Source organism: Triplophysa dalaica, chromosome 8 (genome assembly GCF_015846415.1).
Source record: "Triplophysa dalaica isolate WHDGS20190420 chromosome 8, ASM1584641v1, whole genome shotgun sequence".
Taxonomy (NCBI): Eukaryota; Metazoa; Chordata; class Actinopteri; order Cypriniformes; family Nemacheilidae; genus Triplophysa; species Triplophysa dalaica.
Window position 1 is genome coordinate 18,654,016 of NC_079549.1, and position 14,395 is coordinate 18,668,410.

The following is a 14,395-nucleotide window of genomic DNA, read 5'->3' on the forward strand; positions in this document are numbered from 1 at the left end:
ACACATTCGTGGACAGCATGATATCTGGGAGTTTATTCTGCCGTCTGATTGACATCGTTGCTCACACTGCAGACGCCCCTGGCTTCTCTCTCTGTCGAGCGGCTCATTGAATGCTGTCCAGCATCACAAGCAGAGAATAATCCCATCTGATTAGACCTTTCTCTGATCTCTCACAGGTGGATGCCGGTTGGATTGGGTTCTGGTCCATTGTTGGAGGCTGTGTATTTGGTGTGGCCATGGCTAGGTATGTGATGCCATTACTGTTGACTTTACGTCTGACAGAAGCACATGACACTTAAAACCACTTGAGATTATGAAATTATTTATTTCCAGTTTATTTCCTGCCATAATTAAACTATTTATATTAAATTATTACGTTTAGATGGGAAATAGATTTTCTCACGGTCATGATGATTTCTTATGTTGGTAGTAAGTGGTATTAGGGAGTTGTTTAAATTGTTGTTTTATCAATTTTTTTAATTGGCTTTTATTTTATATTTTAATTTTGTTGCAACAATTTTGTTTTATCCATTTTTATTATTATTCTTTCTTAGTTTTTTCTGCTTAGATTTCTATTTCACTCTTCTTTTAGTGTAGGTTTGCTTCTTTTTTTATTAATAACTTATTTCAGTTTATTCCTAATGCAACATTTTTTACTTTTAGTTTTTAAATTTAGACCTACATATTTGACGTCAACAAAGATAAACATTTTAAAAGGGATAGATCAACCAAAAAAGAAAATTCTGTCATCATTTCTCACCCTCAGATTGTCTCAAATCTGTAAAAACAAATTGTTCTGCTTAACACAAAAGAATATATTTGGAAGAATGTCCAATCTCATCCCCCTTGTTTTCCTGTTTTGACTACTTCTATTAAAATCCATCTTTTACTTTTACATAACTTTCATGACAAAAATGCTTAGAGTTATCTTAAATCTTTCAAATGTTTATTATGAGTGTGTCCAAAGCAACAAGGCATGAAAAATCGTGTTCATATTTGTAAGGAGAGGCTGATGAGATTTACTTTGACCGTGTCAATGTTTTGGCCACGTTTTTCAGTGAGGTTTGGATCCTCCCAGATCCCAAAGCTAATTTACTCTCTTCCTCCTAATTTATTTAAATCAGTGGCTGAAAATGCAAATGAAACGTTCATGTCACACAAGATGATTAAGAGAGAAAAAGCTAACTTTTTTTGATAGTTGTCGTCCCTGATGGTTAAATGTTTGTTTGAAGCCCTGATCTAAACATCCAGACAGGTTTTGCGTTTTTAAAAAATTTTAATTAGGCAAACTCTGTTTAATCGTATGCCGCATTTGTTTTGAGGTTAGCATAAGATGTTACATTAGTGACAAAGTCAGTTAAAACACCAGCGATGGCCTATGAGCTGCTCTACTCTTGTGTGTTATTCAAATGAGTCGTGAGCCGCAAGAAAAATGGGGATTGATAAAGCCGATTAAAGAACACCCTGACGCTTGTTTCCGCTCATTTACGTATTTACATTTATTCATTTGGATGACGCTGTTATCCAAAGCGACTTACAAGTAGGAGAGCATATAAACATTTTGTCAACACACTAAACAGTACAATTAGTTTACAAGGCCACAGACAGTTATTGGATAGGCAAATACATGCGAAACAGGTATGTTTTGGCAGTTCATTCCACCACATGGGAACCGTGTTTGTTTTTGTCAGTTCTCTTGTTCTGTTGGGAGAGATGCTAAGAGAAGCAACAGATGCCTGATTTCTCTCCGCAGCAGCCCGGTCCTTCACGTCGCTATTAGTGGTTGTTTGGCGTGTGATCTCTCTGTAATGGGCCCCTGTGAGTTACGGGATCCTAGCACCCTCCCTGTGCCGCGAAACATGAGGAAAATGCGTTAACGTGAGTTATTATACGCCATCGTCTCTCAGTCGCAGCCCTTTGGGTCATGTCCACGGTTGAGAAAATGGATGCATTAAAATTGAGCTGCAGGGGCGATGGCCACACATTCTAATTGATGTCATTCCGGAGGTGGATGTAATGGCCGACATCCTCGTCAAAGACTCGTCCTCATTCGTCGTTATGGCGGTTTTAGCCCAGAAGGGATGAATCATAAGAGTCTGTCTCCGCGGGTCAATTAATGCTTTGCGCCGTGAGGTATGCCGAGCAGTTGGGCAGACGCTGGGACGCCTGACAAACCATTGCACAGATTGTAATTGTCTGACAGCACTTGGGAAGTAGGGGTGACATTGCTTTTCTAAAAAAGAAGAAAATGCTCGTGGGGGTTTGTTATTCTGTTAGATACAGACGCTTATATTTTTCTGTAGGATTTGCGATTAGCAACAGGTTAAACAAAGCAGAAAATATAATTGTTTTATATCGACATCAGCCTGAAGCTGCAATATGTACCTTTGGTCTATATATCTTTATCTATATTTGACTCATAAAATTGGAGGTTACTTTATATACTTATCTTCACATGGGCTACATCAGATGAGGTCAAACTGAAATTTCCTCGAAAATGGATCCAAGCAGATTAAAGGGCCATTTTATTCAAAAATATAAATTCTGTCATCATTTACACACCCCCGGGTATATCAAACCTGTATGACGTTATTTCTTCTGCAGAACTCAAAAAAAAAGATATTTAGAAGAATGTCGGGAAACGAAAATCATTGGTCCCCATTGACTTGCATTGGTTTTGTGTGCATACCATAGAAGTCAATGGGGACCAAAAGTTTTTTGTTACCGACGTTCTGCAAGATATATTTTTTCCTATTTTGCAAAAGAAAACAAGTCATAAAGATTTAAGATGTCAAGGGGGTGAGTGAAAGATGACAGAAGTTTTATATGACAATTATTATAAGCAAACCGTTGCAAATCAGGTGGACAGTTTTGACCTGGGATTTTTACAGACTATAGTTTTACCTCGCTATTAAGTGCCTCAAAAAAGAATATAGGTTTAAATGTAATCTGCGACATGTCCATATCAAATGAACCCACCCACCCTTCTCCCTAGTGATTTTCTCTCTCCTCTCTCACTTGTCTCGTTCCCAAAAAGCATCAAAAGCCCATAATTCTAAAGTCTTTTGCCGCTTTGACAGAACAAATATCAGCCAGCTCCTCCGCAAAGTGCTATTATGACAGGTTTCATCTCTGTTGAGGAGAAAGGTGATAAAGAACATGCCCTAGAGAAACCGCTGATCATGTTAGAGGCGCTGACACGTGCCTGATGCATGATGAGAAGAAACGGTGCGAAAAACTTTGTCAGCGCTGATGAGTTAGATGCGGCTCAAACGTGTGTTTTTGAACTAGATGTTTTTGAGGTACAGAAATATTACAGAACGTTTTCTGCTCTCTGACGTCGTCACCCAGAATAACCTCTGCGAAGTTGCACTTGCATATGCCTGTAATTCAGTTTGTCTGTTGTTTTGTTCTATCTGTGCTGAGCTGAGATTAAGCTTTCGCTTTTGTTTTTTGCCCTCAGGTTCGCTGACTCTATTCGAGGAATGCTGAAGCTCATTCTGGTGCTCATGTTTGCAGGGGCGTCCTTGGCGGCCACCTGGTTCACTCTCACCTGTCTAAGCAGACTCACTCACCTGCCCTCCACTAAAGGTACGGTGTGTTGAAAGGACGGTGTGTTCTGCCTCGTGCACATCCGCAAAACCGACGCCCGCGGGGAGTCTGCCAGTTGAGCGGCGGCATGGACGAGCTGCACTTGTATCGGTTAGAAGGAGCCTGAGGAACTCATTAAGTCCTGATCAGTGAAGGGAGAAAGAGAGCGGAGCTCCAGAGAAGCCAGTCTGAAACAAACATATGCCCCATAGATCAGCCAGCTCAAACATTTCCATCTATTATCATTTTATGGTTGGCACCTGACTTTTTTTATCCGTTCCCTCCCAGAATTCCTGGCAGACTGAGCTCACAGGCTCTCGGGCCGGCTCTCCATCTGGCGTGTTGTTATACCACGCACGCGTGCCGTCGCCAATCCGCGGCTTCCCGCATTCTCTCGTGATTCATATCGCTTGCTAATGAACACAAGGCTGTGTTGTGCCAACATCAATTCATCAGAACTTATTCTAGCTGGTTGTGAATCGCACTGAAAGCGATATGAGGGGTTTAATTGACAACAGACCTTCGCCTGCCGTCACGGCTGCATTATCACCTCAGGCGTGCGTTAAATTTTCAGTAATTCAACAGTGCTGACATCATTTCTTCCACTTATACCCCTTATATGTATGTTAACCTGCTTTTTTTGCGTCAAAGTTGTAAATTAATCTCCACCTCCAGGCAAATACGGATACGTGTTGTGCATCTGATGAGTTTTATAGTTTTCTCCAGATTGCAAAGCAGATCTTGTTTATTGGCGAACAATCTAAATAATGTATTAAAATATATTATTAGGAATGTTCACCGGAATTTTTAGATAAGGACTAATCGAAGACCTCCGGGCGTGACCATATAACCACATTAGGTGTACTTTACATTTGAATAATTAATTTAATAATAAAGTATTTCAGCAGTTATATGCCAGTATGTCCCACAATGGTTACCACATATTTGTGTATTTATCGGAGGGCAATATTCATTTTTTCTCAATGGAAGTGCATTGCCATTAAGATGTTATTGGGATGATGAAAGCAGGTGATGCTTTCATCAAGCTACTTTACAGTACAAAATTATGATTAAATACATTTGTAATGTTACAAATCACTTTCTGTTTTAAAGGAATACTTTGTTCTTCAAACTGAATATTCATCAAAGAATTACACATTCTAGCAGTCAGTTTAAGATTTGAAGTAACGGCTTCGTGTAGCACTTTTCATAGAGGTTTTGTCACTTCTACAAACATGATAATGTACCCTAATTCACTATAACAAAAACTATTTCCATGAAAAATGATAATATTTAAAACTATTATTAAAATAACTCTCTTTACATTTCTTTACATTTTCTAGCCATTCGTGATACAAATATGAATAAAATAATTATTCTCTTTATGTGCAGCGGCACTGTCATCTGTTCTCGATAACTGAAGAAAAACATTTTATTGTGATTTCCATACTTCATTAAGCAGCACAACCATTTTCAGTTGTGCTAATAATAAAAAGGTTTCTCTGGTAACCAAATTAGCCCATTAGAATAATGACTTAAGGGTGAAGTGACAGTGTTTATTTGGTAGACCAGAGTAATGGGGTTTGCGTCACGACTTGAATTAAAATCTTTTTTAAATGATAATTTCTCTCAAAAGCGAAGATTTTAAAATTGTTGTTTTGTGGCTCGGTTTAAATCTTAATTACAAGAAATGCAATATTTCATATACAAAAGGATATAGTAGAACGATACGCAATTGTAATGCATCGATGTCTTTTTGTGTGGTTCAGGATTGTAGTGATCCGGATATGTATTTGAGATTTAGGTCTCTATTTTTCTCCTGTAGCCACTCTCTACGCCTCCTGTATCCTGGTGGGTATCTTCATCAACAGCAGCGTGCCCATTTTCTTGGAGCTGTTAATCGAGACGGTTTACCCTGTGCCCGAGGGCATCACCTGTGGTGTGGTCACCTTTCTCAGCAACCTCTTCACTGGACTTTTGCTGTTCTGTCTTACATTTTACATCACAGGTACTGTGAAAGATGCTTTACTTTTCATTTCAATTATTTATTTCATTTAGTCATTTAGCAGACGCTTTTATCCAAAGCGACTTACAGAGAGTTCAGGGAGCAATAAGATGTTACTACAAAGTTACTAGTTTCAGCTAAAGCTAGACCAATTTTTTTTGTGTCTTTCAATAATTCACAGAAGAGATGGGAAGTTTATTTGCTTTTGACCGCAAAGATTAGATGAATGCAAGTGATCCTCAAAGTGCATTATGGGTATTCCCTAGTCATTGGGTGTACGTGGATTGAATGAATGCAACTGAAGTATTCTTCATGGATTTTGGGCATCAATAATGATTCTAAATACAAGAAATAGTTCATACGAATTTGGGTATGAATTCGTACACTGGAACAGAGTTTGTGTCAGTCATTGTCCATCATCTTAATGGGGATTAACCTTCAGTGTACGTCTGTCCTCATGAAAGAAAATATGCAGGGAGATTGACGTCCCTCCCTTCTTATTGTGGGAGTAGGAACTGCAAACTAAATATTCATGAGATGGTTTCTGACAGGTACCTTCAGCTTGCCAGCTGGATTGACAGGTAGTCCATGATAGCTTTATTCTAGCTCCGCTACATATTATACTATTAGTGGTATTGTTTTGTAAGGTTAACAAAGTATCGTTCACTCAATCCTGAACGTATTATAAACCAGTGTCGTTTGTCCTGTCTATATAAGATTGCTTATAGATGGGTTTAGGGTTCAAGCATAAATATGTAACCAGTCAGCAACACCGCAGCAAAATCATAGCAACACACTGTGGGTGGTGAATATTGCACGGGGCAGGCAGGTATACCTATATAACTGTTTACATTATGAATTATGTTTCAACCTCAGCCTGACCACTATTAAACTGTAATACACTCATCTCCACATTCTTCCAGTGGTCTCGGCTGACAGGGGTCTGCGCTTTTACAAGCAGGCAGGTTGCTGGAGGGTTCCCAGCTGTCAGAATAGGCTGTGAAAATTCCCCTGTCTTCCTGTACATCCCCTATAGAAGATTAAACCGAGATGAGTGAGCTTAGCTGGGCTCATCCCTTCAAATCTGATTGGGTTATCGGTCCCAAATGAAGTCCTGAGATTCTTTTTGCTTTTGTGAGGGTGTCGAAGACACACTGGTACTGCCAACAAAGCACTATGGTTAAAAATAACGTGAAAACAATGCTGTCTCTATATATAGAAGGTTATTGCGTTGGCATTGCTATTGAATTGTGAACACTTTTGTGTCTGTTTAGGGCAACCAGTGTGTAGGCGCTGAGGAGATGATGGATTTCTGGTTGTTTCATCAGAATCATCCAGCAATCTTTCACTGCCTCCGATGGCATATAGTAATAAGCTCTCTGGTTCCAATCTTGAGCTGAAGTATGTCATTTTAGGTTCTACGTTTAATACTTTTATTCCAGCCTTTTTTAGTATGTACTACCGACAGAATGTTTCCAAAAATCCAATCCAAGCGTCCAGGAAGGATGCGTAGGGTGCTTAAGTTTTAGTTTCGTGAGAGAGCATAAATTTTGCGTTCACTTGTGGTTTTTTCATTCGCGCGTCATACTATCCCCATTGAAATAAATAAGCCTCATTAAAAGTAACAAGTGCGGATCGTTTATTTTACGTAAATCATCTTTTAAACCATTTTTATGTAAATTGTGGCATTCACTACAATGTGTCAATTTGCATACGAATGGTTTTATGAACAATTTGCACAAAAATGAGACCCATTTGACTTGTAATGGTCTCTGACATAATATAAACGTCCATGTAGGCACCCTGTGGGCCAGCAAAACACGAACAAATTTTATGGCGCACCTTTAATAATTTGATACAGGGTATTAAAACTCAAGCTCCTTATTTTATTGTGGTGTTGTTCTCTATTGTCCCTATTGTAAGAAACCCCTTGAGCCCTGATTAAAACATACATTTTCCTCGGTTGTTTACCATCTTGTAATTACCCTGTTTTTTCATTTTGCTTCTTATATGGATCAGATTTGTGATTCAAATGCGAGAGTGCATTGAAAATTGCCGTTTACATCATAAAATGCATTTATTTCAAAGACTTGCTTCAATTTTGTAGCCGCTCATATTTTTAGCCACCCAGGACTGAGGTGATGTGCGATTGAACGTTTCATATCCCTCTGATCGATGAAACATTCACAAATACTTTATTATTCCATTTAGAATGGAAGAAAAAGGATGCATATCATTTCGTTACCATTGCGGTTCTGTATACAGGCTTGGTGTATTCACCTTAAATCTAAAAGTTGTGAATAACTTGAAAACATAGAAATGAACATCCAGCCTTTTAGTTTTATGTGGCTCAGCGAGAGCTCTTTCCTGCCATCTGAGTGTGATCTTCTTTGACAAAAAGAAAGAAGGGTCCAGTAACCTCTTGTAGAGGTCAAATGTTTCAAGGTTTCAGACTCTGAGCATTTGAGACTGCATGTTTTCTAGTCAGGTTTTTCATACCACACTTCTGACGCCAACAGTTAAAATAATGTTTCAGCACTTGTCATTTTGATGGTTAGCTGCACTTTAGACTCTCGGATACAATGCAGCTCCAAATCCCATTGCCAGATTTATACAGTTTGAAACAAAAGGGTGCTAAAATGTAAGTGCAGGTTGTATGAGATCATAAACTGCCAAATGTTTACCGCATTGAATATTCATGGCCAGCAAGATATTCATGCATTCATGAAATTTTTGCCACTGTTTAGTTTCAAGAAAATGAAATTATGTTGCTGCTCTTTTAATGTCGGCACAGACATCGAAAAATCAGCGTATAAGAAGGTGGAGATTTCTTGAATTAGACCTAAATGAATTGAGAGCAATTCAGCTGGAATCTATCCAGATGTCTATTGATTTTCAGTATGGAACTGACTCCGTAAGAACTCTTCTGTATAAAGACTGAGCGAGTCATTTGAATTCACCGACAGCACATAGATTTCAAATTCATGTGGTCATATATGAAAGGTTTCTGCTCTGTTCATATATGAAAGGTCATTTTCCGATAGAACTAAGTATTGATCAGATGGAACAAATTAAAGAGAATGTTTATTTTTTATTATTATTATGGTTTCTTTTTTGTTCTTCCAGAAGACCTAACCAGAGTAGGTCAACAAGCAGTTATTAAAATAGCTTGCATGCTGAATTTTCTACATTATTAAAGGGCCAATGTGAAATTTTTTGAGGATCTATTGTCAGAAATGCAACCTAATATACATATCTTACCTAATAAAGCGTTTTTATTATCTTAAGGGTGTCGCACACCGCTAGGTCAACTCTGCTGCTCAGTTGACAAGCATTCATACTTTTTATTTGTTAGATATTTGCAAAACCCAGTGACAAACAAAAAGGGGGCCTAACAATAATAATGAATGGCAAAAAACTAAATATGAAGATACAAGGATTCAGAAGGACAACAGCAAAATGTAATTTTTGTTCATTACTCTGATTTCGATGGAAGGTTATTCAACCAATGCAGTTCGTCTTGTTATTATAATGGCCTCCATTGATAGATCAAGATTCTGTTGTTCCTGTTATGCCAGCCTAAACCAGGTAAACAAATCTCGTAGTTCCTATTAAATTTTAAGGAGAAAACGTAGCCTCCAAACTGTCAGTCAACCTTCCTCGCTCTTGCTTGGGGCCAAGCACAGACGTTAAACCATGCTGAAATATGTCGTCAGTCTGCCATGCGAAAGGGCGACGATTAAGAATAATTACAGCAATAAGAGGAACATCTCATACGCCTGACAGGAAGTGAGGCGCCCTGTGGGTATGTGAGGCATTGGGCCGCCCGGTCACGACGTGAGACAGAGAATCTAGGATGTCTACTTGCCCCTTGTCCCCCCCCCTCCCTCTCCTCGCGCTGCTCTGTGTGTGAGAGATTGAGAGTGTCAGACGAGTGGCCTGTTTACGCTGTCATCCTGCCGTGGCCTTTTCAACACGTTACAGCCCTTGAGACGATGGCAGGAACAAGACAGGCTAAATTGCAACCTTAATAACAACATCTCTGCATTCTCCCGTCAGGTATTACGACGACGGAAATGCAACATAACAGTTTGACTGCTGCGTAAACTGACAGATGGAATATAATTGCCCTGCTTCCATTATTGAGAGGAAGAGAATGTGAGGGAGAAATTGAATCTTTCAACCCAGGTTCTTTAGTATTCTCGCTAACGCCGGCGACCCGCCGAGAGCTGCGTCCAAAGTCTTTTCCATTAGCACCGGAGGGGCGTGTGTTGCCAACTCCTGAATTTTGGAAACGTCTGATTGGATTACCTGAGCGATAGGATGCTGAGCTACTCCATGATTAACATTCGCCGCATACGTCCCATATTCTGACGTTACCTCGCCCCGCTTTAAATTGATGAGGCTGGGGCGGGTGTGCGGCACAGACATAATGGCCAGATAAACACAACTCCATTAACCTATACCGCTACACCACAGCACTGCTGAAGGGCCCGTAAGACCTGATTAATGACAGAGCTACTGGACACAATCTACGCTCCTCTTTTCTTTATCCGCGCTCATCTCCGTCCTTTGATGTACCCGCTCTTGTTGACTGTGCTGCATGGCTAAATCATATCATTTAACCCAAATGGGCTCACCAGCTGACCCAGCATGCATTTCACCTTCTGCCATCGATCTCAGCTCTCACTTCAGGGGCGATTGATCAACCTGTTATCTGAATTAGGGAGGTCTCGAAATTGAAATCCACTTTTCTATTAAATGAAGTCCTCGCACACATTTGGGTTTCTAAGGGTTGGTGTGTTTGTCTTGCGTTCACTGCAGCTGTACTTAACTTTCATTCATTGAATCGCAGCTGTCTGACAATCTGTGCAGATCCTGCAAGCTGCCTTCAGTTCGATTTTACATGCAGGGAGAGTTAAAACCTTCTATTGTTGTGTTAACCTCAAGGTTAATATAAAACCTCTAGTGACTTAGAAATGGCCCAGGATTACTGCCCAGTGAAAAGAATACAGTCACTGTGGGAAACAGTGTGTCTGGTTTTCTTGGTTTGTGCTTTTTTTAAAGACCCAATAATGTTTTGAAGACAGGTGTTACCATACTGTTCCTCTAGACTTGAGGTTTGTCTATACTTTCTTCTGTTGGTGCGTGAATGTGTTTGGTCAGAGGAAAACAGGTCTTTCCTTTCTGTGATGTTTGTACAAGGTACAAACATTTTTTTTTTTTACATTTTTGCAAAAATGTTATATTAACCAGTATATGTAAATGCAGTGCTGAATCATTTTGTTTGTGTGTGACATACAGGATTCACTCCTGAGCCAGTGATGCTTGTTATATCATATATCATAGAAGCTACCTGTCAAAAGTTTGGACACAATTTTTCTACTTTTTACAATTGTAAACTAATCAAAACTATAGAGTAGCAGAATTTTATATGCAGGAATAATGTTGTGACAAAGTATCTGAAATAAATCAAAACCCTGTACATTTGCAAAATCGTTCTCTTTGCATTCTATCATCCAGCTTCATGAGGTCTCACACTGAAAGCTTTTTAAAGAGTATTGAAAGGGACCCATCTATTCAGGGCTCTTATTGGCTGCTTTTTCTTCATTATTAGGAAGTCATTTCAAAAATATTTTAATAACATTTTGTTTGTTAATGAAAGAAATGAATATGCTTGAATATATAGTTTCCCAATGTGGCCCAAACTTTCCAGTTGTCCCCTGCAAAGAATCAATAACCATGAGTAATTTTAATGTAATGATTATTTGATTTGATTAATATACAATAACATAAATTAATATTTTTTACATAAATTAATATTTATATGAATTAAATATAAAGTGAATTGTTACATTATAACCAAACACAGACCGGAAGTTAACTTCGGCCCAGGCGTGCGAGTCCGATGAGACCGTCTATACAGAAATTATATTTTTGTCTACAAAAGTAATTTCAAACATTTAAGCACAGAGCTTGAGATTGAAATGTTTGGAATAATCTTAAAAATATTTTAGTCAAGCGTTTTCAAACTTTTGATCGATATGGCACTATATGTTTAATATACTGTTATCATGTCACGAGTGTTAAACATCAAATTCTCATTTATTATAAAAAACCCCAGTATGACAGTTTGTTACTGGCTACAGTATCATCTTGAAAGAATTACAAGTATCCGTAAAAAGTTTTTTTGTTTGTTGTCTTTAAGCTGGTGCTTTTAAACAGCCGCTATGACATATAGGTTAAACCACAGGGGCAACTTCAGCAGATAACTCTTTAACTGTAATTTTTCTACTAGTTGGGTTGCTTCTGTATACACTGTGCAGATGTATTGTTAAAACTGTTATTTATGAGTGTAAGAACAGCATTCTGCAGCTGAATTCACAGTGTACTTCTATTTGTAATATAAGATACAAGCGAAATGCATTTCTAACCTCAGTCAACTGTTCTGTTTGTTTGTTTTTCAGAGTTATCATGGTTGAACTGGTGTCTAACAGGTTCCTGCATCGTCAGTCTCCTCCTCCTCCTCTTCTTCAGGGAATCATACGACCGCCTTTATTTGGACATCTTTGTTTCGGTCTGAGCACGGAAGCTTATCTTTAACAGACGACCGAAGTCTTGCCTTTTGTGGGAAACTCTGTTGCAAACAAAAGGAAGAGCACACGACAGCTCATTTTTATGGATCTCTGTTTTTAAAAGATGTTGTGAAATATTGGCTGTGACCAGCAGTGCATTGTGTTAGCATCATAACTACGGAAACAGAAAATGAAGGAGAAAGGAAGTGTAGATCCGTACCTTTGTACTTTACCTTTGCCTTTCATTTTTGTTATATTTTGTCGGTTATTTTACAGTTTTTTTAAAGTATCATTATATGTTTACATACTGTCAGCGTGAGAGAGACTTAGAGATGCTTAGAGATACTGGCACGAGTTGATACTCGTGGATTTGGCAGTGCCCCATGGTGAGGGCTCCTACAGCGTTCTCGCGACATCTAATGGGAGCGTAATGGATAATTATAGACAAGCTTAATTAGCTGCCTGGCGGGAGATCCCGCCGTCTGTGATCGGGACCTCTTAGTTCTCTAATGTCACTTGTGAATAGCCTATGGGATGCAGGCTCTAATTGACCCGTGATAGGCCTGTCAATAAGTGACATATGCAGTTTTCCTGTTTTTCTTAGCAATCCATATTATGCAGAGGATAGTTTAACCCCCATACTCCTTTTTTCTGTGGGACTTAGCTAGCAGGCTAACAAATATAGCGTGGAATTCTGTGGTAAGGCAAGCCTTTTTAAGCCTGGATCCAAATGTACCGCACATTACCTCAAGGTTTCTGAGGTTGTCAAAGAGAGAGGTATCGTATTCAATGAAATATAGTAGCAGTTCGGTTAAAAACTGTAGCATGCACAAAGTGGGTGTCTGTTGCACAAGTCTGCATTTTTTTTGTTTTGTTTGGAGGAGAAATGAAATAGAATTTTGTGCAATCTGTCATGTCTTCATCTGATTTAAATGTAATTTATTGACTCAGTTTAGGGATTAATACACTAATGTTGACAAAAGGGGACTGTTAATGGTTTTTACGTCTAAATGTTATTGCAGAACAGCGTTTTAAACATGACGCTACGGACTTCTGGACTAGTAAAGCTCTGTTCACCAGGCCGTGAAGTTGACCGTTCGTGATTTGTGAATTGTGGCATAACCTCAAGCAACGAAGAGTGCAGTATTCCCTCTGAACATCTGACCCATGAACTCGGTTTAATGAGAAGTAGATCACTGCTTTCACTCGAGTGGTGGAAGCGTTTCTCTACTGTTGATCTACTCTCTCTGTCTCTTCAAGTATTCCCCTGAGCCCTTTTAAAATGACCCCTGTCTGATTCCGGGTTGTGTCACCTGCATTAGCTGCGTGAAATGTGTAATTTGGTGTCTCGAGACTTCTCCAAAGGCAGAATGTCTAAAGAGGATCGGTGCTGGACTTTGTATCGACCTCAGTGAGTTAGACAACCGTTTCACTGTTATCAGCGATGGAAAAAAGAAAAGCATTTTATGGACATATTAAATCATTTTAGCACCCACATTTGCAACAACTTGGAAACACAGTTCTGTTCTTTTCTTGTTAAAACACTTTTTCTTTTAACTGTACAGAAGGTTCTGTCTCTTACCTGCCGTTAACATTGGATTAATTACCAGTAACCTTCGTGTTTTGTCTTTTACTCTACTGTGATGTCTGCTTGTGCTTTGTTCTGTCATTGGAACATTAATCTTACTGTAAGTGGCACTGGTCGCACATGCCCTTGTCTTTATGCAAATACATGTCGAGGATTTTTAGCACCTTATTAAAAAGACGTTTTTAAAAATAAACTATTTGTGTTTTTTCACTCTATCACGATGTCGAAAAAATGGCACAAGCAGTGTAGCATGTTTTTGTTATGAGGAACCACACAGAAAGCATGGGCGTTTTCAATTATGAGCTCATCGTATGCAAACACACTGTGATGTCCCGCGCTCTCCAAATCATGAGATCATCGATGACATCAGGGTTGGTATTCAGAACCAGAATGTATGCTCAGGAGTTCCATAGTGCACACCAACCGGAAAAAAACCTCAGACAAATAAACTCTAAATGTGTTCTATGGTGTGACATAAAAAAAATCTCTTATAAGGTTTTTATGTTAGATCTTAATAATATGTTACAAGATGTATTCTAAAGTTTTGCAGTCACACCGCATAGGACACGTCCTATGGTTTATTTGTCAACTACCCATTTGGCTTAGTGCTAAGTCTTCTCATTTACTAGCTTCTGT

General features: G+C 39.0%; 1 protein-coding gene across 1 annotated transcript in view; it reads left to right on the top strand.

Moving 5' to 3' along the window:
• Nucleotides 1-13,952, top strand: part of slc49a4 (solute carrier family 49 member 4) — a 39,682-nt gene extending 25,730 nt beyond the window's left edge. Inside the window, exons 6-9 of the mRNA XM_056755754.1 lie at nt 177-244; nt 3,464-3,591; nt 5,417-5,599; nt 12,064-13,952. Of these exons, the coding sequence (XP_056611732.1) occupies nt 177-244; nt 3,464-3,591; nt 5,417-5,599; nt 12,064-12,179 (495 nt within the window). The 3' untranslated portion in view covers nt 12,180-13,952. The remainder of the gene's footprint in view (nt 1-176; nt 245-3,463; nt 3,592-5,416; nt 5,600-12,063) is intronic.
• Nucleotides 13,953-14,395: the final 443 nt, after the last annotated feature.